The sequence below is a fragment of the Miniopterus natalensis genome, chromosome 3 (assembly GCF_054644295.1).
Source record: "Miniopterus natalensis isolate mMinNat1 chromosome 3, mMinNat1.hap1, whole genome shotgun sequence".
Lineage (NCBI taxonomy): Eukaryota > Metazoa > Chordata > Mammalia > Chiroptera > Miniopteridae > Miniopterus > Miniopterus natalensis.
The window spans coordinates 46,006,149-46,030,203 of record NC_142083.1 but is presented as its reverse complement, the minus strand read 5'-3'; the positions used below and the strand labels follow the sequence as shown (position 1 = coordinate 46,030,203).

Genomic DNA, 24,055 nt, shown 5'->3' with positions numbered 1-24,055 from the left:
GAAAATCAATACACTGGAGGTTCAGCTATATGTTCGGCTTAATATGTTCAGTTTTCCTGTGGCAGTTTGCTTCAGATTCCAAAATTAAGATACCATTAACAAATTACTGAACAATTTAAATTTTATGCACCTATATATAATGAGAAATTGTTTTCCAGATAACAACTAATAGTGGGTACTGTAAAATACTGGGCATTTCAGTATCATGTAAAGTGGTTCTGATGGAAGCTGGTATCTTAAATTGATAATAGATAGGTAAACATCATTACCCTGTATTACAGGAGAGAAGATTATTGACTATGATATTACAAAATTTACTTTTAAAAGCATATTTAATTATCCACTTGACTAGCACATCGAAAGTTCAACAGCTGCTCTGGCATTTAGCGTAGCTAAACCCCATATTTCCCGATTGTAAATATTTATTCAGAGGGAGAGCAGAAATATGGTTTAGAACATCACCATTCTGTGCCTCTTTATACCGGGGTGGACGAAAGTAGGTTTACTGTGCCATTGTGACATTCTTTTGAGTTAATAAAGCTATTGTAATAATCATAACCTATATGTCTTTTTCCCTATGAACAACTTTAAACCTCCTTTTGCCCAGCCCTGTGTGTAAGTTCAGCATCTTCTGAACCAGAACAGCTATTTATGGTGGCCAAGTTGACCAGTCACCTCTGGCTCAGGAGGACCTTTGAGTCTCATGTCCCTGGTCACACTTCATCTGTTTCCTGTTTCTTTGTATTCCTGTCATTTTGGAATGAGATTTAACACAGAAAAGTTTTCAAAACCTTGTAGCGTGACTGATTCTCTAGGAGCAGGGCAGTGCTGTACTTCAGAGCATGGACTCTGGACACACTGCTGGGTTCAAATCACACCTCCACCAGCTGATAGCTCTTTGACATTGGGCAAGTTCCTGGACCTCTCTGTTCTTCATTTTCCTCATTATGTAGTCCAGGGACACTATTAGTACCTCATAGGGTTATTGTTGTGAGGATTGAAAGGTGTTTTATATCCACATATAATAGCAAACACTTATATAGCAGCCACTAGGTGCCTGGTGCTGTTCTGGGCACTTAATGTGTATGCTTTATGTTGTTTCTATTATTGCTAAATAACACTATATAAGTGTTTGCTGTTATTAATATTGCATGGTCACGTGGGCGATGGCTGCCTCAGGCGAGTGTGTGGGAGCCTTTCATCCAGATTACTTTTATGCTTCTCTCTCACTCATGAAATGGTTACTTAGCATTGAGAAAACGAAGGCTCGGTGCTGTTGAAGGAACTCTGATGGAGACCCCATGACTAGAACTTGCATTTACCTCATTTATTTTTTTCTCTCGTTCTTGTCTCCCCTCTGCCTTATGAACCTTCCCATCCCCGCGGCCTCGGTCAGGCCTCATTCCCAGGTGTCCCAGAGCTGGTGCAGCCCAACTAGCCGCCCAGGCAGCGCCCTCGCCTCCTTTACCCTGCCCTTTCCACTGTCGGTATTGTTATGTTCCTCACATACAGTGTTAACAGTGTCACTTACCAACTAACTTTGGCTGCTCATTTTCTATAGTATAAAATGTAGTGTAAAATCTACAGTGTAAAGTTAACATGATCTGAGAGGCTCGTGTTAGCCAAGCCTACTTTTCCAGCTTCTGAAAACTGCCTACTCTAAAACACTGGATGTTTCATCTTCATAGAAATGCTATGAATGCAGTCATGACCCTGAGATCCCTGTCAGGCCTTCTCTCTCTCGGGGAAGCCTCTCTCATGTAATAAAATCCTGCTCTCTCCGCATTGCCGCTCTTTCACCATTCTTCTTCCTGGAGTCCCATGCAGCCCATCTTTTGGAGAAAGTTCGATATGAATAAATTACTGTTGAGGTTCATCTCGGTACAGAGACAACCTATGGCAGTGAACACTTGTCATTGTAGAAGAAAAGGTCCAGTGTCTTAGAGTTTTCTTTCTCATTAGAGAAAATTTCTACTTTATTTGGTTCTTCAGGAAACACAGGCTGTAGATCTGCTAGAATAAAGACAGGCATTTTCAAAGGCCATGTGCTTGGCCTTGGCCATGGGAAATTAGGTTAGATAGTCCTGACAACCACACGGGGCACTGACCCAACCATGCTAAGTATGATCTGAACAAGGAACATGGTGGAAGCAGCACTTTTAAAAGACTTCTCTGGCCCTAGCTGGTTTGACTCAGTGGTTAGAGCATCAGCCCACAAACTTGAAGGATCCTGGTTTCAATTTCAGCCAAGGGCACTACCTCCTGCAGACTCAATCCTGGCCCTGGTTGGGGTGCATGCAGGAGGCAACTAATTGATGTATTTCTCTCACATCAATGTTTCTCTCTCTCTCTCCCCCTCTCTCCCCTCGCCCCCTTCCACTTTCTCTGAAAAACAATGAAAAAAGTATCCTCGGGTGAGGATTTAAAAAAAAAAAAAAAAAAAGACTTCTCTGGGTGGGTAGACTTGTACATTAGATTTAATGTCATCACACATACACGCATGAGCTTGCATACGGCTTAAGGAGCTCACAGCCTTCCTGAAGCCGCTTTAGGGCTCAGTGAAGAACTCTTCAGCCACAGACCAGGGGCCCACAGGAGGGTTATTGAAAGATCTAGTCAAATGGTGATGAGAGCTTACACCAGGATGGTGGTCCTGGAGATGGGGAGAGGCATTTTTGAAGAAAAATTAACAAAATTTGGTATCTGACTGGAGTTGGGAGAAGGCGGGAATAGTCAAAATAATAATTTGGGAGACTGAAAAAATGATTGTCCCAATGAAAAAAATTAACCTTGATCCATAAGGACTAGTTTTTGTTTTGTGCCTATTAGTTTTATATGCTTATATTTGTAACTAAAAGTCCCAGAAAAGCAAAAAAAAATAAAAATATAAAAAAAACAAAACTAGTGAAAAGACTCATAATGTCTAAATACCCAAATAAGAGAAAATTTCAGAACTTTGGGCTCAAAGAGAGCTACATGCTCAATTGAGCCCTGTGAGACAAGGCAAATGTCCTTCTCACAACAGCCTAAGCCAGGAATATGTTATTTGAATTTACAACTTCTTAAAATAGGAGTCAATAAAAAATTTTAAAAAGTAGCAAGTGTTTTCAAGTTCACTGGAGAGAAAAAAAAATTTTTTTCTCCTAACAGCACATTTCAAGTTCTGTATATTTACACTAGTTTTAATGTGAGTGTTTAGAAACTTGTAACCAATAGAGGTGGACCCATTTATCCTTCATACAAATTACATCGTGAATGCTTAAATTGTTTGATGTTATGTGAAACAGTATTTTTAATCAAATGAACTATAAAACAAACTTACTCTAAAGTTGGTCTGGTCTTCGTTTTCTTATAATCTGTAATCAGGAAATCCATTCACTTGAGCTTTATAATTTTTGTGCTTTTAAGTGGTTCAGGGAATGTGACATCTGCCTACAGTCACATCTACACTGATCATTGTTCAGGCAGAGGGTCATTTTAAAACGCAGCGTGCAGAGAGGTTGAGTCTGCATATTAGAAGGTTATTGAGAGGCGGTGCTCCCACCTCCCCGACCCCTGACTTCGAACAGGCGCGTTCTCTTTGGTGAATTTATCTCATGGTGGGACGGCAGCCTCAGCTCAGGCCACAGCTCCCCGAGTGAGGAGGAGGCCGTGGTTTCCGAGCTGGTTTAAATGCAGGCTCTTCTTAGCAGCAAACCACACGCATGTATTCATCATTGATTTTGAAATGATAGGTTTCTATATCACTGGTTTAGGATCCACAGTCTTGCATTCCTGAATCTATATTATGCCAGAAGAATAACAACTCGGTGGCTGGAAACAGAAATGGTTATTATACGGCTCCAAAATGCTGGCTGGCACAATATGCTAAAAAGAGCAGAAATTCGCCAGTGAAAAGCAGAATTTATTTGTTCTTAAAAATAACTTTATGCTCTAAAAATATGAATTTAAGAAGTGTCATCGCAGTTCAAAATATTTTACATTCAATACGTAAACACCTTAAAATAAGAGTAATCTTCTAAAATGACATCATTTCTAAATAACAGGAAATATTCCAAGAGGAAAATAGAATGCTTTTCAAATCATTTCTTTTTTAAAAAAAATCTTTAATTTTTTTAATTTTTTTATTTTTTTAGTTAGGAGGCATTTATTGGATTAAAAACTAAAATGTATGTTTATTTGGGGTTCTTTCCCCTACTGCTGCCCCAAATTACTGTTTAAAATGTGGGCAAAAAGATGCATGTAGGCTTTGTTGGAATTTCTCAGAGTTTACTGTAGAAAATGTTTTATTGTTTTTTTAAAGCACACAACCTTTTCTCAGCGTCTCCGTGAAACATTTCCATTTTTGCACACTGGCCCAGAGCTCATCATATCACAGGACAACACATTTCACAAAGTGGTTTTACTTCCTTTTAGCAAAATAACTCCTCCATGCAAACCAGTATCGGCATCTACCAAGCCGGGGTTTTAGTTTCATCTGATGCAGTCAAGCATCATTGCACTGCTTAACTGACTTCCCCCCCTTCTTTTGAAATTACCCAGCTAATTTTCCATTTGATTGTTTGTTTAAACCAGATCTCATGCAGGCTTAATAGATAAGTGACACATGTATTCGGTGTGTCAGCATGGACTTCAGCAGACAGAAAAGTACCGTGCAAGTTTTATCTTGGTTTCTCACGCTCTTCTTACCCAGTAGAATCCATTAATTACAACTAAAGTCCTCGTATGTTCCCAATAGTGATTCAGGAAGACACCTTAAGTACAAAATTCCTCTGAGCATTCCATTTTATCAAGCATTTCTCCGTGAACACACTCTTTGTATTTCTCTTGGTGATACAAGGTAAATGTATTCATCTCATATAATAACTTTTGCCGTGGAAAGCTGTCCAAATGAACTATATAAGAGAAAATTTGGGGCTTTCGACATATTGAGCTTGCTTTAGGAAATTTAGCTAATTTTCTTGAAGTGTATTAGAGAATAATTTACATTCACATTCAACCAGTATTTTTTAAACAACTATTGTGTACTCAGAGCATGTTTTAGGGCTATTTCATTTGGTTTATTTGGGGGTTTTTCTTTCCTCAGTAATGTGAGGATTCTATGCATAATCCAGTTGACACATTTAATCTTGTAGCTATTTGTTATATATTCAGCATGTTTATTCATGCATAAAATGAGACAGGTAAATGAACGGATATGAAGAACAAATGTGCTCTACAAAGTGTGCCTCAAATATATGCTAATTCAAAAGATGTTTCCATAAATGCCTCCTGAAGTGTACCTGTGCTTTGCCTTCCCAGTTCCTCATCGCCTGTAGCTCAGACCGGTCCACACTGCCAGGCCTTCCTGGTCACAGACTACCCCAATGCCAGTACACCTTCCTGTTCACTTAGAGGCCCCTGCTCTGCAACTTCCCTACAGCTGCATTTCCACCATTTCCACCCAAGACCTGTTAGCTTGGAATTCAAGGTCTCCACAGCCCGACCTCCATGTCCCTCCAGAGTCCCCAGCATTCCTCTCTTTTCATGGGTTCCCTTCTAAGCAGGTGTGTCCCTGACTGCTCTGGATGTCCCACCTCAGCCCTTTCCCAGTGCCCAGTCACAAGCCCAGTGTATTTTACTATCTCTTTTCTTTTTTCAAGACCCACATCAATTCCTGCTTCTTACGTGAATCCTTGTCAGTTAATCTCTTCCCTCCTGGGAGCTCGGTAGCACTTAATCTGCATTAGTCTGTGGGCACCTCGGCCCAGGCTGCCTTGTCTGGGTTTGTGCATTTTGCGCTAACCCGGAGAAATTGCAGGGCCTTTGAGGACGGGGGCCTGGTCTTTGCATCCCCACTGGGTAGCACACAGTAGCATTCGCCCTGGGGTAATGGATATTTGTGCTTTACCATAATGATAATGGTGACAATGACAGCGAGGTTGACTGTGTCCTTTAGAGAGCTGCAGAAGACAGCTGTCCAGTTTCCAGAAAGGGCTGTTGAATCTGGTGGCCGGACTCTTACTCTCCGCCCAGAGGCGGGGAGGAAGCCAGCGGGCGGCTTGCCGCCTCCTCTCGGGTGGCCCCGACTACCTCTGCAGCTCTTCCTGTCACATGCAGTACGTTTGGAATTATGAAAAATGGAGTCCCTCAGATACCCATTTTCCGTTAGTAAGAGCTAAACGTCAGCGACCTTGAAGAAATCCTTTCGGCGCCGGCGTTAGATGCTGTTCCTCTGCCTCGGGAATCACGTTTCGGTGGAGGCGTCGCCCCTTCGTTTTAGCTCCTGAGCAGGAGGGAGGCCTGGTGCTGAAGTCCTGTGGGAGCAGGAGGGCCAGCCTGCGGGGCCTGCGCTCAGCTTGGCGAGGAGGGCGAAAGAGAGGAAGACCCCGCGGGGAGAGGCCAGGCGGGGAGGAGGGCGGCTGCACCGCAAGCCCTGCGGGAGGCGGCTCCTCCCGCCCGCCCTGGGAGCGGCCTTGCTGGCGGCCCTTTCTTCATTTCAGGACGCAAAATAAAACCCAAACCGGCGAACCGAAAGAGTGAGTCAGGCCGGCCAGGCCCCCACCCAGCCGCCAGCTCAGGTTCAGGTCCAGCTCTGGGCTCTTCTTAGCCCCTGAGTGACTGTCTCCTCCTTCCCAGGTTGCTTTTGCTAGAGAAGGGTCGGAGCGGGCCCCTGAGCAGGCTGATGGGCCTTCCCAGGAGGGCTGGGGACTGACGGGCCTCCGGTGGCGGCAGGCCGGTGGCTTCGGTGGAGCGCCTGCGTGTCGCAGGCCACCACGCTGCTTAGCCTCACGTAGCATGTCCTCTGCTGTCGCGATTGAGTCCGCATTTCTTCCTGAGCGCTCTCTCCCTTTTGTGTTCACAGGGAATGGGTATGGCAACCCCCGAAACTCGCCAGGTCTGCTGGTCTCACCTGGGAACTTGAACAAAAACATGCAAGCGAAGTCTCCTCCCCCCATGAACCTAGGCATGAGCAACCGCAAGCCTGACCTCCGGGTCCTCATCCCACCGGGCAGCAAGAGCACGATGCCATCCGTGGTAATGACACGCAGCGCCGGCAATAGTGTTGATGATGTGTGTGTGCTGCATGTTCTGCCGTCTCTGTCCGTGATAACTGTGTGAACTGCTCAGGGGCTTCCCTAAGATTAACACATCGGTGCTATCGCTGGAGCCCTGTTTGTACTTAGCTGTCGTTTCTGGTCACTGGTTCTCATTCCCTTTTCCACATATAAAAAGAACCAACATCCCAGAGAACTCCACTATAGGACTGGTGTTCTGGGGCCAAGAAAACATTGGCTTTTAAGGCCTTCCATTTATAATTAGAAAGAAATAATTACCTATTATTTTGCTTATGGGACATATGGTTTGACCAATGATAGATCCAAACTCACAGAATGAAGTATTTCATAACAGATTCTTAGAATATTGGACTATATTTATTTATGTCCTCAAGGTGCTGGCAATGAAAAATCTTTTCTATAATTTCTAAATGAATTTCCTCCTGTTAGTTGGCAGTTCTTTTCTTAGGTATATTGCAGGGATAATGTTTAATATGCCTGCACACTGCCTCAATCCACCTTTCCATATATGTGCTTCATGCAAATAGTTACCTCTCAAAAGGAAATTGTTTTAAAATCCTAGGCATTTTGAAAACAAGGTTATAGTTTACCAAAAAAAAAAGAAAGTTGTGGCACTTGTAAGAATAAATAAGTAAAGGAGAAACAGAAACTTAAATAATATCCCCAGACTCTATCATTTTTCTTTTTCCTGGGTCTGAAGATAAATTCAACAACAAAGAGAATTACATCAGTGTTCTCCAAATTAGCTTTGCTTAAGAGTGAGAACGTTTAAAACTAAGACTCAGTAGACAAATTTAGATCATTCTGCAAACACTTTTTTTTTTCTTTCTGTGCTCTGTGGCAAGCTTCAGGGTAAAACAGTCCTGCAAGCTGATTAGTTTATTATGGCACAGTGCAGATTAATTTTGAATATCAACCAAAAGGAAAAAAAAATCACATAATGTGCAACGTTCCCTTAGGAAAAGACTGGGTCTAATAAATAAAACCTCCCACAGGGCCATAGCCAAGCAGTGTGGGCCATGCATGGCAGGCTGTCTCCACCAGCAGATTTATTCCAAGTCTGGTAAAACTGATGCTTTCCCAGGGATTCTGTGAGTGGTTGGTCAGGGCTCTCACTAGCAGCCAGGTGCGGGTCCCCCTCCTCTAGCAAGTGGGGTTTAAAGGACAATCTTTTTTTCTTCTTCTTCTTCAGAATGTGATAGTGAAATAATGAATGTAGAGACACTGACCTATGCTGAAAACTAGATAGATTGTCTTCACATTTGAGACAAACAGCTCATTAAGGGAAACAAAGAATGTCTTTGTAAGGAGTTATCTTTAGAGTCTGGATTTTAGTAGTTTAAACTGTTGTGTCTATCAGAAGATGCTTTTCCTTGTGTTGAAAAGATTTTGCCCAATTATAAATATTTACAGACACTAATTTATAAAACTCCTTCCCCATGCTCTCAGTCTGAGGATGTCGACCTGCTTTTGGTAAGTGGTGAGAGTGCTTCCCTTAAATGGCAGGGGCAAGGAGAAATCCAAAGCGACTTTTAGGGGGAGTGGTAGCTCTAGTAAAATGGGAAGATTTCAGAAGTTATCATAGTGTGTCAACATTGATTATATTTGGATACCATTAATTTCAAGTATCACAGGGTGGAAAGGATGTCAGGTTATTTTTCTGTCTCAACCTCTGCAAGCGAAGGCCACGGTTTCTATTTATTTTAGGACTTAATTCATAGCAAAATTCTAACACACACACAAAAAAATTCTTACTTATTTAAAACCACAATCATACTTCTTTTTCTAAGAAATTTAAGCCTCATGATCTTTAAATTTATGTGACTCTCTAATCTCCTTGCTGTAAGGAGTTTAATATACATGTTCGCTGCTTTGCCATCTAGTTTGAGGGAAGTTTAGAAGAATCTGAAAAAAGTGGTTAGAGCACCACCTTCTGGTCAGAATATAGCATGACCCTCTACCAGTCTGCTCTGCTGTGTATAGAACTAAAGATAAAACCATCGTGGCTGATTTTAATTTTTTTTTAAATTTGCATTTGAATAAAAACTGAAACAATGGAAGTACAGTATACATATTTCATCAGTTTTCAACATAGTCTGTTTTTACCCATAATAAAGCTATGCTACTTGTTACTAGTTCAGTTGCCTAGGAGATACTGATGTAATGGGTTACTATGGCAACAACTGGTCTCTTGAAGGATTGTAAATGATAGGGTTGGCAGAGTTCATAGAGACACATGTTAAATGATTAATTTCATGAGATTTGTACCAGGTTATATCTTTATGTGCAAAACCAATACTGAAATCTAACATTTTTAACTTTTTAAAAAATTCCACCAGTAATATGTTTTTATTTACTTTAAAAGAATCAAAGGATAAATAACTCCCAGTCTGCTCAGTCATTGGCTACCCCAGTGGTTTCCGTAGCAACTCCTACTTTACCAGGACAAGGGATGGGAGGATATCCATCAGCCATTTCAACAACATATGGTACCGGTGAGTCGCTTTGCCACATTCAGATAGTACCTTAAATACTTTTTATTAAAGAGCAGGATGAAAAGACACTACTTTTTAGTCTGTTGGGAGGCTTTATTTAGTACCTCTGGTGTTCAGAGCGCTATACCATTACCTGTTCGTTACTAAGACAAAGTGAATATTCACATTTTTTTAAATGACCGAAAGTTTCACTAACCCAACCTGACTTCAATATAGAAGAACCATTTCAAGGAAAATGAGCTATTATTTCTTTGATGTAATAGCTCATTTTCTCAGGATTGTTTAAAACGCATTTCTAAATCATCAAGTATGTATATACTGAAATAGCACATTGTAGTTCTAATAAACTAGATTGCAAGTTGTGTTACTTTGAAGCTCTCATGGAATGCTTATTTTTTGGTATACAGTATATCTCTTTTAAATTAAAATCATCCCCTTATGCTTTTCTCCTCCCCCCCCAAAAAAAAAAGTAAAATAATTTATAACGATCATTAAATAATACTCATAGAAAATGTTTTGAATTGAAAGTGTTTATTCTGTTCATCACTTGACAGTTCCCAGGTTAAATACCCTCCCTTGTCTTGCTGTTGATCTAGAGTACTCTCTGAGTAGTGCAGACCTGTCGTCCCTGTCTGGGTTTAACACCGCCAGCGCTCTTCACCTGGGGTCAGTAACTGGCTGGCAACAGCAACACCTACACAACATGCCGCCGTCCGCCCTCAGCCAGCTGGGGTAAGCAGTGTCATTTCTTTTATAATACACTTTTAGGGTGCACCTTTAAATGACAAATTGCAATCTCTGAATAATGTGCTCTAATGTCCCATTAGAGAATGTGAAGCTCTACTCCATCAAAACCTGAAAGTAATGATCCGATCGCTACCTTTCAAGTAGCGTAAATACTGCTTTCCTCATTTTTTAAGAGGAGGGGCAGCTCTGGGATAATGACAGAAATTGTTTCTCTATTGCTTCAGACTGTTTATTTCCATTTCTATCCATAACATTTTTATGTAGTTAAGTTTTCACATAGCTCATGTGGGACATAAGACAATATTTGTAGTTATAAGTTCTTGGAATTTTTTCAGACACTTGAGAATCTTCACCTTGCATGAACCATACAATTCATGCATATGTTACAGAAATACTCATATACTCATAAAATCAACTATGCCATCGAATAGAAATGTACTCATATATATTATAAATATATATGTAAGTGTACCTAGATGTACTAATTATCTAAATTTGAATGTGAGAATCATTTGTATTGTTTTCTTGTCAGAAGACGTATATTTCTGCCCCCTTGTGGTAGTTTTGAGATATGTCTTCACCATAGGCAGACTCCAGTCATTAAACTATGGAAGTGTTCAAACCTTTAAAAAGCCTTTAATTCATAGTCACACTTTGTGTGAAACAAATAGTTTTTATTGTAAAGTTTAAAACACGAATCAGAGATTACACTTGACGTTTCATTAATAACTCCAAAACTGAAAATAATCTTCAAAAGAAAATACTAGGAGGATATAAAATATTCAAAGAAAACAAGTTTTTCTATTTTGGAAACATTCTCTGTGCCTGCCTCACCTTCCCTTTTCTGCTGAGCATTTGGTCAGAGTAGTTAACTGGTTCTACATTCCTGTTTCTAAGGAGGTAATGAGCATAAGACAGTGAGTAGAACAAAAATCACTGATCGATGCCACCACTTCAGCTCTTTTATCCCTCCCCTGCTGCACCAGCTCTCAGTGGATTTGATGGCACATGGATTAGTGCTTTGGTCATGGGGTCCTCACCCATTCACCATTTGCTTATGTGCATTCTAGTTACTAATCACTATCGTTGAAAAACTAAGCTTTCGTGTAAATAGTAAAATAAATTCACATGACAGTATTGCTCTGCTTTCTTAAAAAATTGTTAACTTTAAAGATATATTAAATATTGATCAGCAACAGAGATTTTTTAGGACACTTACATTTTCTCAGAAATGTTAACTCTCTGAGTAGACATTTATTGCAATAACTTTTTCGGGTAATTATCACTAAGTACATCATGCCACCCAGGCAGTCCTCAAATACATACCGGCGGCATCACGCTGCTGTGGCTCAGCAGTGAATCCACATTCAGGCTTCTGGGCAAAAATAAAGGTCGCTGTTTGCTTCTCATTTTTCACAAAATTCATCCGTTAGAGGACTAGATTTCCTTAGAAATGATCAATGTCAAAAGCTATATTATTTTCTCTGAATATGGTAGCATCTGACAATTTGCATTTTACATATAAAACACATATTTATATAGTTTAACTACAATTTTAAAATCCTCTTCTATTTCATGAGAAGAATCTAATTCTCTGCTGCTCTTAATAGAGGTTTCAGTAAATGAGAAAGGGGGGACTGGACTAGAGAGGAACTGATTACAACTGCCAATCATGAAGCATTTTGTTTAGTTCTGATTTCTTTCAATACCAACTCTCGTGGTGCATAATTTGAGTCTGCATTTGGTCTATGAGTTTTTATTGCACTTAATCACTTCCCTTATCCCTCAGATAGGATACACTTTCAGTCCTTCTAATTTTGGCCCACCTACCCACTTATTCATCTTCTTCCTTCCTCCCCTCTTGGGCTTCTCTCTCTCTTTCTCTCTCTCTCTTTCTCTCCCTCTCACACATAGAGTCGCTTTTCAGAAGGAGGTTCCTTCAAATGGACTAGCCCATGCTCACACAATTAAGTGTTAAACAATTTTTTTAAATCCCAAGTTGTAATATTTATGTAAAACGAATTATAAGAGCTGCCTTAACTTCTTACAGTGTAAATTTTAAAATTTGATTTCTTTTCCTAGCTAAAGTAGTCTCATACGCTTGTGTGGTGGGTGCACACTTTTTTGATTATATACAGTGTTCACAGTAGAGGAAAATATATTTCAGCTTCACCAAATGGATGTTCCCAATAGCCCAAGATGGTCACCAGTTTTCTCTCAAAATTAAAAAATACAAAAGAGCTCTTTGTAGTTTGCTCATAGAAATATCTTTAACTCTTCAAAACTATACCTTTAACACTCTTTAGTATCTGATTTTATCTAAGCCAGTTTGATAAACCAGCATAGACTGATTTGATGCAGGGAGCAGAGCCCACTGGCAGAAGGAACTTGCCATCAGAGGTTAGTGAAAGTCATTTGCATACTAAGGTTGGAGAAAAAGACCCTCAAAATTTTAGGGTTTTTTCTCCTACCACCTAAAACAAGGGCCGCCTGTTTTCTGGAAGCATTTCTATCCATCGTCTTTGTTGATGTGGGTATTCAGCACATATTAAAAGGAGGTAACTTAGAGTAAACACAACTTTTGAAAGGTTGGGTTAAATATGGTCTGAGAGCCTCATTTCCAGGTGAAAGCAGCAAGAAATTTGAATGAAACTAGCCAGTCACGTTTCATTTCTGGACCATCATGGGGAAGGGAGGTGTCTTCCCAGTCGGAAGGCGTCCGTGGTAGATGAGAATGGGCAGCAGGGCTTGGGATGGGCACTGCCTTCTGTCCTTCCACCCACCTCTTTGCCACCGACATGTATGGCATATTTCACAGTTGTCTGTGTCCACAAAAATTTTGTTCTCGAGAACAAGTAAACTAATACGCTTATATCTGAACCAAGTGTATATACAGCTAAGTGATTTTTAATGCTCCTTTTCAAGAAAATCCTTCCTTGATAACAGAGGCTAGCCAATTAAATTTCATTCTATTTTGAATCCTCTACACAGTATAATGAAACCGAATCTCAGACATCACTGACATTTCATTACTGTGCATTTAGTGTCCCCCAAACTACTCAAAATGCTTCATGTATGCTTTCAGTGTGAAATGAAATGCCACCAGAAGATAAACTTAGAGACTGGCCTGTTTGTGTATAAGAAGGTATAAACAGCAGGTGCTTTATCTTTTATGGGGAAGAAATGCAGCAAAACCTGTACAAGCCGGTTGGCGTTTGGAGATAAGGCATCTTTTAAAGGCTGTGTTAAAGGAGCAGCATTTTGATTATATTACTTTTTGTTTAATTTATCCAGATTAACTACTTTTACTAGTCCAAATCACCAAATATTTTTCCCCATTTTCCATGTCCCCTGCCTATGAAAACACAATTTAAATGTCAAAGGGCAGACAAAAGTATTTATTGATGTGCCACTTTATTTTCAGACTCCTAATTGAAATTCATCATTAAACAGTTGTGTGATTCATAGTAGAGGCATTTCATTAAATTTTAGTGACATGGTCTTTCTTATCCAGAGCCAGGAAAATTCTTTCTTCCAGAAATCAAAAGATGATTTCCTCTGACATCAAAACGAATCATTAAGTAAGGTTGAACCAAGATAAAATAGCCCACCGTTATGGATCCTTTTGAAATACAGGTTCCCCTCCCCATTTTAATATCTTATTGGCTAAAACATTACTTAATTAAAATTCTTAGAAAATTAGTACATAGACTGTAAAATAAATGGCTGATTAAAAATTATATACACTCACTATATTATCTTCATATAAATGCTAAAACTGCTTTGATTCTTTAAGATCATTAAAGGCCCTGGCCCAGTAGCTCAGTTAGTTAGCGCTTCGTCCCAATATACTAAGGTTGTGGGTTTGATCCCGCTCAGGACACATACAGGAATCAACCAATGAATGCATAAATAAGTGGAACAACAAATCTCTCTACTCCCCCCCCATCCCTCTCTCTCAAATCAGTCAATAAAATTTTTTTAAAAGATCATAAAAGCCAGAGAAGGAAATGCTTATTAGGAAAACAAATAATTCTCCTTCATGTTGTTCCCCACATTAGCTCATCTGTTAATAAGAGAGGGAAAGTAATTCTCTGCCAGTAGGTGGTGCTTTTGTATAAAACATCACTCAAAGATAAACTCATGTCTGACTAATTTTGTATCTCTATACATCTTGAGCCTCAGTTGCATCTTTCAAAAAGCCAGGCCTAAGTTACTCCACTTTTTCCTCTGAATAAAGACCCATTGTCTCACTGCTCGAGGCGACATTTTTAACACCACCCGGTTCTCTCCATTGGAAAGCCACATAGTGGCACACATGGGGAGGTGGCCTCGCTTTCCTTTGTTTCAGATGGGCGTGTCTGAATGGATTATTCTTTGCCGCGACTTCCTCAGGGAAGGAGATTTCCGTATTCTCGTGGCCGCGTGGGCAGGTAATGCTGACTCCAGCCGTGGCTGTCAGTGCAGGCCCAATGTGAGAGCCGTGCCAGCCTCTGAAGGTTGACATGGGCAGTGTTACCATGGTTCATCCTGGCGAAAGCCATTGCGAGCCCTAATCTACGCGTAGGGTGTCATGCTTTTCCCTTCAGAATTTCAAGTACCTAAATTCTCCCACATTTTGTAGTCAGGGCAAGTTATGCTCTCCTGGAACAAATAAGGGCTAAGGGCTATAAACACAATAAAATTACACTAGATTCTTCTTTACAACAACCTTTTCTTACGCAATTCCAGATTCACCCATTAATGCCAATTATAAATAAAAGGAGTGGTACCCTAAGAACCCTAGCAGGGTGAGACCAGCATTAGGAAAGTTGAGATAAGTATGGAAAATAAACAGCATTTTTATCCCATGTAGCTGAGAAAGGATGAAGAAAGTAAAATTATATCCATTTTAGTGAGGTAGGAAGTCTAAGTGTTTTAAAGGCAATAAAAATTTCTGCAAATAATTTTCAACCTCCTTCCCCTCCCCCTTCCCTCCCCTCTCCAAGCTTTTCACTAGATACGGTGATAGGTAGCCTTTTATGGATTCTATTCACTTGAAATCTAAACTCTTTTCACTTTCTCTGAAGACTATGCAACTTAATGTGTAAGTGCTTATTACATCGAGGGAAACATTTATATCCACAATAAGCTTTTTACAGTAATTTTCAAACACCGGCATTAGTAGATCAAGGCAGTCTAATTCAGAAGCTAAACGCTGCATCCTAAATCTTAGATTCAATTTTGTAACTAGTCTATAAAGAAATCCCACAGACACAGAAAATGCTTCTTCCAGCGTGTCTGGTTAAACCTTTTCAAAGCGGTAGCAACGCGTGTAGGGAGCCTGTCAGACCAGAGGTGTGATTCGCGAGCCTGGGCCAGCCCGCCGGGCAGAGCCAGCAGGCGGTGCCCCTCCGGTGCTCTGCGCCCGTGTCCCCCGCCCCGGGCATGCTCTGGTGTCTGTGCGAGTCGTAAGCTGATGTTTTATGTAATTGTGAGTTCCTGGGGGCTCCAGGCCTCCTCCATCTGTAACTGGGTTTCCTTTCCTCCTACAGAGCTTGCACTAGCACTCATTTATCTCAGAGTTCAAATCTCTCCCTGCCTTCTACTCAAAGCCTCAACATCAAGTCAGAACCTGTTTCTCCTCCTAGAGACCGTACCACCACCCCTTCGAGATACCCACCACACACGCGCCACGAGGCGGGGAGGTCTCCTGTTGACAGCTTGAGCAGCTGCAGCAGCTCGTACGACGGGAGCGACCGGGAGGACCACCGGAACGAATTCCACTCCCCCATTGGACTCACCAGACCTTCGCCGGACGAAAGGGAAAGCCCCTCCGTCAAGCGCATGCGGCTGTCTGAAGGATGGGCGACATGATCAGATTATTACTTAATAGTTTTTTTTTTTCTTGCAGTGTGTGTGTGTGCTATACCTTAATGGGGAAGGGGGGTCGATATGCATTATATGTGCTGTGTGTGGGAAAAAAAAAGTCAGGTACTCTGTTTTGTAAAAGTACTTTTAAATTGCCTCAGTGATACAGTATAAAGATAAACAGAAATGCTGAGATAAGCTTAGCACTTGAGTTGTACAACAGAACACTTGTACAAAATAGATTTTAAGGCTAACTTCTTTTCACTGTTGTGCTCCTTTGCAAAATGTATGTTACAATAGATAGTGTCATGTTGCAGGTTCAACGTTATTTACATGTAAATAGACAAAAGGAAACATTTGCCAAAAGCGGCAGATCTTTACTGAAAGAGAGAGCAGCTGTTATGCAACATATAGAAAAATGTATAGATGTTTCGGACAGACCCGACAAAGGGTGGCCATTGGTAAACGCTAAGACACGCCAGGTCACCTAACACCCTGAGATCGCTCACAAACCTGCAGGCCTGTCATGGGCGTATGGCACTCAAAAAGGATCAGTGACCATTACAAGAGGACCATACCTATTTTTTAAAAAAATGTGGAGTTTGAGGGCTAACGTATTTAATTAAATAAATAAAGAAATCTGGGTCTGCATCTCTTATTAAATAAAAGTATAAAAAATATGTACATTACATTTTGCTTATTTTCATATAAAAGGTAAGACAGAGTTTGCAAAGCATTTGTGGCTTTTTGTAGTTTACTTAAGCCAAAATGTGTTTTTTCCCCCTTGATAGCTTCGCTAATATTTTAAACAGTCCTGTAAAAAACCAAAAAGGACTTTTTGTATAGAAAGCACTACCCTAAGCCATGAAGAACTCCATGCTTTGCTAACCAAGATAACTGTTTTCTCTTTGTAGAAGTTTTGTTTTTGAAATGTGTATTTCTAATTATATAAAATATTAAGAATCTTTTAAAAAATCTGTGAAATTAACATGCTTGTGTATAGCTTTCTAATATATATAATATTATGGTAATAGCAGAAGTTTTGTTATCTTAATAGCGGGAGGGGGGTATATTTGTGCAGTTGCACATTTGAGTAACTATTTTCTTTCTGTTTTCTTTTACTCTGCATACATTTTATAAGTTCAAGGTCAGCTGTCAAAAGGATAACCTGTGGGATTAGAACATATCACACTGCAACACCCTAAATTGTCTTCAATACATTAGCAATCTATTGGGTCGACTGACATCCATTGTATATACTAATTAGTTTATTTTATGCTTTTTATTTTTGGAATTTTCATGGAACACAGGGCCCCTTTCTGATCTCACCATTTCACCAGGCATCTTGGAATTCAGTAAGTGCACACCCTAACTTGCCCAAACCCTAAATTATCTGGTTGGTTTTCAGCCCAGAATTTGATATGCTTTTTAGAAATATGCCCAGAATAGAGAAGCTGTGTTGGGGCCCATGTCCTGCAAATATGGCCCTAAAAACAAGTGATATGAAGTTTACTAGATGTATCAGTTATAAATTCCCACAGAAGAAAAATGTGAAAGATTGGGTGCTAGACAAGAAGGAAGCAGGTAAAGGGATAGTTGCTCCATCACCCGTTTTTAATTATTTTAACTGACCCTTAACAATCTTGTCAGCAATGTAGGACTGTTGAACAATCCCAGTGTGTCAGGACCCCCAAATGTCACTTCTGCATAAAGCATGTATGTCATCTATTTTTCCTTCAATAAAGAGATTTAATAGCCATTTCAAGAAATCCCATTAAAGAACCTCTCTATGTCCCTTTTTTTTTTAATTTTTCAAGAAATAATGACTCTTGTCTAATATTTGTTTATAAGGGATTGATTTTCAGACCCTTTAAAAAGTGAGTGCCATAAGAAAAAAGTTGATAACCCATTGTTTAAAAGAGATTTCAGTCTAGGAATGATTTTCCTTCTCTTGGAATGTGAAGATCTGTCGATTCATCTCCGATCATATACAGTGACATACACAGCAAAGAAGATGCAGACAGTAAGATCGACACTGCTATATCGTGTGTAGGACATTTCTTACCCATTTTTTTCTTTTACTTGTAAAGTTGCTATGTGTTTCTCATTGAAAAAGGCTGCCGCTGGGTGGCAAAAGCCAAGAGACCTTACTAACTAGGCTATATTTTTCTTAACTTAATCTGAAATCTACAATTAGACCACAATGCACCTTTGGTGGTATCCATGTAGGATGCTAACCTGCCTTGTACTAACGTTTTATATACTAAAAACAAGCAAAAATATCTATTAATCATTTCACATATCCCACTACTCAAGGTATCCATGGAACATGAAAGAAAAACATTTATGCAAACGAAAAACAGAAAATCATCCCTGAAAATATGCACACACACATTCACACATACAGGGAAGAAAACTTAAGCAAATCATTTTTCTCGCCGTAGATTTGACCCCATCCTTACAACACATCCTTATAACTTGATGTGTATAAAATATGCAAACATATCACAAATGTTCTTTGTCATTTCAAAACACTTTGTCAATATCAGTAGAAACTTATCCATGGGTGGGAAAGGGTCATTATGTGAAAATATGAAAAAAATAGCCATATTAATTTTTTACCTGCACTTTGCCTCAGCATCAAAGAAAAGGTGAATTTCTAATGCTGAAGATAAAGGAAGCTAAAGTGCCAGCAGACGCCTTGGCTATTTATAGCAATTCTGACGATAGTTTTATAAGAACATGAAAAGAACAGACGCACTTGAAAATGGATGCCAGTCATCTCTTGTTCCCACTGCTGAATTCACATAGAGTGGTGGCAAGACCGCAAAGGGATAATCCGAGAATTTTTTAAAGATGATTTAATGAGAAGAAGCACAATGTTGATTGTGATGAGTCACTTTCTGTCAACAATCACTGTCTCTCTTTACCTTTAAACCTTACCTGTCATTTACCATTTATTGTATTTGCAAAGCTAGTGTGGTCTGGGTGTTTATCACAGCAACTCCTTTGAGTTCGGGAGTTTGGGGCAGAGCCCTGAGGGAGTGGTGTTTTACACAGCCCGTCCGGAGCAACATTTTAGGCAACATTCTTCATTGCCAGTCAAAGAATCGTAAGTGGCATTTTACACAGCTACAAGTATTGTTATACCTAGTCCTATTTGAAAAGATTTTTTTAGTAATACTAAGCTTCAATACTGGTAGCACCGATGCAATATACGCAAGCTGCGCAACCTGTATATTGTATGCAGTGGTGCACGGAAGGCTGTTCATTTCGACCTTTTTTAAAAAATTGTGTTTTTTAGTAAAATGGCTTATTTTTTCCCAACGGTGGAATTTAGCATTTTGTAATGATGAATATGAAAATGCCTGTCATCCTCAGATCACTTTAAGGTTAACTAAAGTGAGAATCTAAAAAAAAAAAATTCAAATACACTTTCTAAAAGAATACTTGCCCTCTCACAATTTTATGTATTTGTTTTTCTTACCCATCTTTTAACTTAGAAATGGCTCTTTTTTTTTCTCCCTTTATTTTTTGTTTGCTTTTCCAGAGAGTAATGCTTGTATTTCTTTTCTTGAAAGAAAAATTTTTTTCTAAAGAAGAAGCAGCCACCCGAACCCTCAGTAAAGGCTGTTGCTTAAGCATGGCATCCTTCATCTGTTCCCGTCTGTGCCATCTGCTGTGATGTCGTCACGTATATGGCGTGAATTTCTTGCCACTACAGATCTTTGGAAGATTGATGGAATACTGGTGTCTGTTAGAATGCTTCAGACTACAGATGTAATTAAAGGCTTTTCTTAAATATGTTTTAACCAAAGATGTGGAGCAATCCAAGCCACATATCTTCTACATTAAATTTGTCCATTTTGGTTATTTTCATAATCGGGTATTGCATTTGCCTTCCCTGTCCATACCTCAAATTGATTCATACCTCAGTTTAATTCAGAGAGGTCAGCTAAGTGACGGATTCTGTTGTGGTTTGAATGCAGTGCCAGTGTTCGCTCAGAGCACAATGGGCCTGGGTCACTGTAGGCACAGGACTTGGATTGCTTCAGATGGTTTGCTGTATCATTTTCCTTCTTTTTCCGGGGACTTGTTTCCATTAAACGACAGTAATGAAAATAGCTTGTAAATGAGGGCATACAAGCATTTGCAACAAATACTCAAATAGAGGCTCACAGCGGCATAAGCTGGACTTTGTCGCCACTAGATGACAAGATGTTATAACTAAGTTAAACCACATCTCTGTATCTCAAGGGACTTAATTCAGCTGTCTGTAGTGAATAAAAGTGGGGAATTTTCCAAAGTTTCTCCTGCTGGAAATAAGGTATAATTTGTATTTTGCAGACAATTCAGTAAAGTTACTGGCTTTCTTAGTGATGCAGTGTCTGTGGTGCATTTTTTTAAATTAATGTTTTGCTGTTTAAATTTATTCCACTTTATCGTGTTTTTTAAAAGTAGTTTATCCCACAAGTGCAAGTGAGCTTAGTGTTCAACTCAGAATACTCAAAAAGAGGGATATTTGTGTTTGGGGAGGCTTGGCGGGGGGTATGAATTGGACCATAGTTCTTGGGGTAATATCTGTATTCAAACAGTGTGGGGAGTTCAAGGTTCTAATCAAGTTCTGCTTCTTTATCAAAGCGTTCCCATGAAAGCCTTTGATCACTTGGTTAAATGCACAGAATTTTCCAGAAGTCACTGTGAAAGGCACTGCCGTTCAACATGTTATTTTTTAAGTGTAAATGTGTAGAAAGCATTTCCAGACTTGTTTCTGTTTTCTTCATCAAAATAGTTTCTTTAAGCAAGTAAGGTTGAAAACATAGGCTTATATCTAAATATTTGAGAAAATTAGTAAATGCATACATTTTTAGAAACTATAAGATCTGTCCATTACCAGAATTTGATTATAATTGGGATATCCTTAGAAAGATCAGTGTAATGACTAATTCAGGAAATGGGAAGGAGAGCAAGAAGGCACTGCCGGCCAGCTGGAGAACTTGAACTTGAACTTTGCCTTCCCAGCGATTCCTGCTCTGATGAGAAAGGGAAGGGGGGAGCATTGCACATGGCTTTGAAATTGCAGTGCTTTTCTTTGTTCTCTTTATTTCAGCAAACATTTATTAAGCAATTCGTATGTGCAGTCGTTTGGCGGATTCTAGGATAAATAAAGAGATAGCCTTTGCTTTTAAGAAACTTATAAACAAATAGGATTTTTAAAAACTAATAACAAAGAGAAAATGTTATGAGACTTCTGCCAAGAGCTAGGAGGAAACCACTTTACTTTGGTCACCTTTGCAGCCAAGCAGGGCAGACGCCCCAGGCGTTGACACTTCACAATCTGCCCAGCGGAGGCAGCCTTTGACTTGTCTTTGGAGGGTGGGTGGGACGGAGGAAATCCCAGACGGATAAGGACTGGCTGATTTGTGGGCACGCGACCTCTGCAGTCACACGTGGCCCTGCTCGGTTTTGTGCTCTGTCACCGTCTTGGTATTAATTTTGTCCTGGATCTTGTGTTTTGTAAGTGAAGTCTGATAGGACAGTAGAGCATGCGTGTGAACAGCAGATACACAGAAAAAAGGTGAAAAGCTTTCATTTCAGTACCTGTAACTTCTTTCTTGCTTTTTGAAAAAGAACAGTTTCCTTTAGCACTGAGCTCCACAAATTATGACTCCAGCCCTGAGGGCATTCTACAAGGGGGAAATAATACATACAAAGGCACGGAGATGGGAAAGCAAGAGACAAATTTGCAAGACAGAAGAGTTGTTTGGGGTCTTGATTATATAATTGCAAGTTAAGAAGTTTGGTGGTTAAGCAATTCAGTGAAAGATTTAGAAGAGATGAAGTTGTCAAAATTCAGCAAATGATTGGGTTAATGGTAGGAGTGATGGTAGCTAAGGAATTGTTAAACTTGACAGTTTTAAGCTTAAATGATTAGGATCCTAGTAATGTCCACATTGCAAACCATTGGAAACGGACAGGTCACTGCTTTGTGAGAAAGGTCATTCAGTTTTCAGCGTGCTCAGTCTGACATAGCCAAGTAGAAGATGAGATGTTGTAAATACAAACTTGAACTCAGGATGCCAGCTAATGCTGAAGATGAAATTGTGTACGTAGCTAACAGGAAGGTGATAGGGAAAGACGTGCCCGTGAATGAGCTTATCAGGGGGAAGGTGATGGGAGAGGGAAGAACCAGGTCTCGAAGGGGATGCTGAGGAGGGTGACATACAGCAGAGAAAGCACCTGTGAAGGAATCAAGGAGCAGTCAAGGCAAGAAGGGGTTTCAAAGGAAAACGAAAAAGCCATCAACAGTGTCAAATGCTTTGGCATTAGGTGATATCCGAGAATCATTTCAATAAAATGTGGACAAGAGGTTGTCCAGCAGATGTTGTGAAACTTCAGGCAATAAGTGTGAACTACTCTTTATGATGTTCATGATTAAAAGGAGAGAGCTGGCTTGAGGGGTTAGCATGGTCACGGATGAAGGTTGTGAAAGACCGGGTGCTACCTGAGTATGCTTATGGGCTGGCGGAGACCTCAGGCGGCAGAAGACAGACATGAACCATTCTCTCCAAAGGCTAAAGAATTACACTTTGTGCCCCAGGCCCAGTTTCCCTGTGGTTCTTTTATTTCAGTGATATTTGGGAGTCTGGATTTAAAAGAGTTACTGAATTTGATAAAGGAAAACTATTCAGAACAGAGCATCTGAGTTTTCATTTTATAAACTGAGAAAGCCCTTTTTCCACTTCGCTTGCATATTTCCGTGGCAGCTTCCCCATGTGTTATCCTTACGGACGGATTTCTAAGCAAGATCCGGTGATGAAAGTGGAAAGCCAGGTTCACTTCCCCACTGTGCGTCTCCCTTGAATTCCCACTGTCCCCATTTCCTGAGAGAAAGTGTCTCCATCACCAAATATGAAGCTATTCCTTTAACCTCTCCCAGGCACAGCCTCCTTTCTGGGGACTTTTGCCTGAGAGTTACAGTTAGGAAAACAAGAAAATGTTCATAGTTTCCAGCCCTACCGTGGTTTCTGGTTTTAGACCCCCTGTCTTGATCAGCTCAGGCTTGAGGAAGAATCTCTAGCCCTAAAGTGCCCATCCGTAGCAGCCAGCCTCTGCTCCAGGGAAAACAGATGATAATGACCTTTGAACCTGGTAACTGGTCCAAGGGCCAGGCTGAGACAGGGGGAACATGAACTATCCGTGGGGCAATTCCGCACTGGATAGAAAGGAGTGAAGAAAATGCTTCACCCAAACCTTCCAGTGCCAAAAAAGGCCAGAAACGCAAGTCCCCTTGCCCCTCCACAAAGCGTGCCAATGCCTGGAAGGTTTCAATGGCAGGGGCCACCTGAGGAGACGGGAGCAGAAGCTGGTGTGTGGGTGAGAGGAAGGGGTAAGACGCTAACACACTAAGTACCTCCTCTGCAATGGCCTTGCCCTAAATTATCGTATTTAACCTGCTCGGTAACACTGGGTGCAGTTTATCTAGAGGTCATCTAGTCTCGTGGTTGACAATCAGACCAGCTTTGCCCCTCACAAGCCAAGTAGCATTTGTCAAGTTATTTATTCCAAGTATCGATTTTCTCACAAGGACTCACAGGGTTGCTCTGAGGCCCAACTGAGACCTTTAGAGTTGCTGATCACTGAAAAGATCAAAACTCTACTCCCCTGAAAGTTACTCAAAATAAACATGACCCAACTCTGTAAAGTGATGGTAAAAGAAATCAGCAAAGTTCTGATTTTCCCTTTGAGGACTACAACGTGTTTTGGGTTTTTTAAATTTCTTAGCAGTATCACATTCTCAAAGGACAATTTGGTCTGCCCCTGCTTTACTGATGCCCAAAGCACATACTTTACTTACAGAGAAAGCAGTGCCCTGCAGTGTCCATCCCACAGCACCCCACTAGT

The 24,055-nt window shown here is 40.3% G+C and overlaps 1 protein-coding gene across 7 annotated transcripts in view; it reads left to right on the top strand.

Moving 5' to 3' along the window:
• MEF2C (myocyte enhancer factor 2C) overlaps positions 1 to 20,530 on the top strand; it is a 158,292-nt gene extending 137,762 nt beyond the window's left edge. For 6 of the 7 annotated variants that reach the window (XM_016210318.2, XM_016210316.2, XM_016210322.2 and 3 more), the window contains 4 exons: positions 6,845 to 7,017; positions 9,424 to 9,553; positions 10,150 to 10,285; positions 15,835 to 20,530. In XM_016210318.2, coding sequence (XP_016065804.1) covers positions 6,845 to 7,017; positions 9,424 to 9,553; positions 10,150 to 10,285; positions 15,835 to 16,156 — 761 coding nt within the window. In that variant the 3' untranslated portion in view covers positions 16,157 to 20,530. The remainder of the gene's footprint in view (positions 1 to 6,844; positions 7,018 to 9,423; positions 9,554 to 10,149; positions 10,286 to 15,834) is intronic. The other variant, XM_016210321.2, reaches the window with a different exon arrangement.
• The last annotated feature ends 3,525 nt before the right edge of the window (positions 20,531 to 24,055 follow it).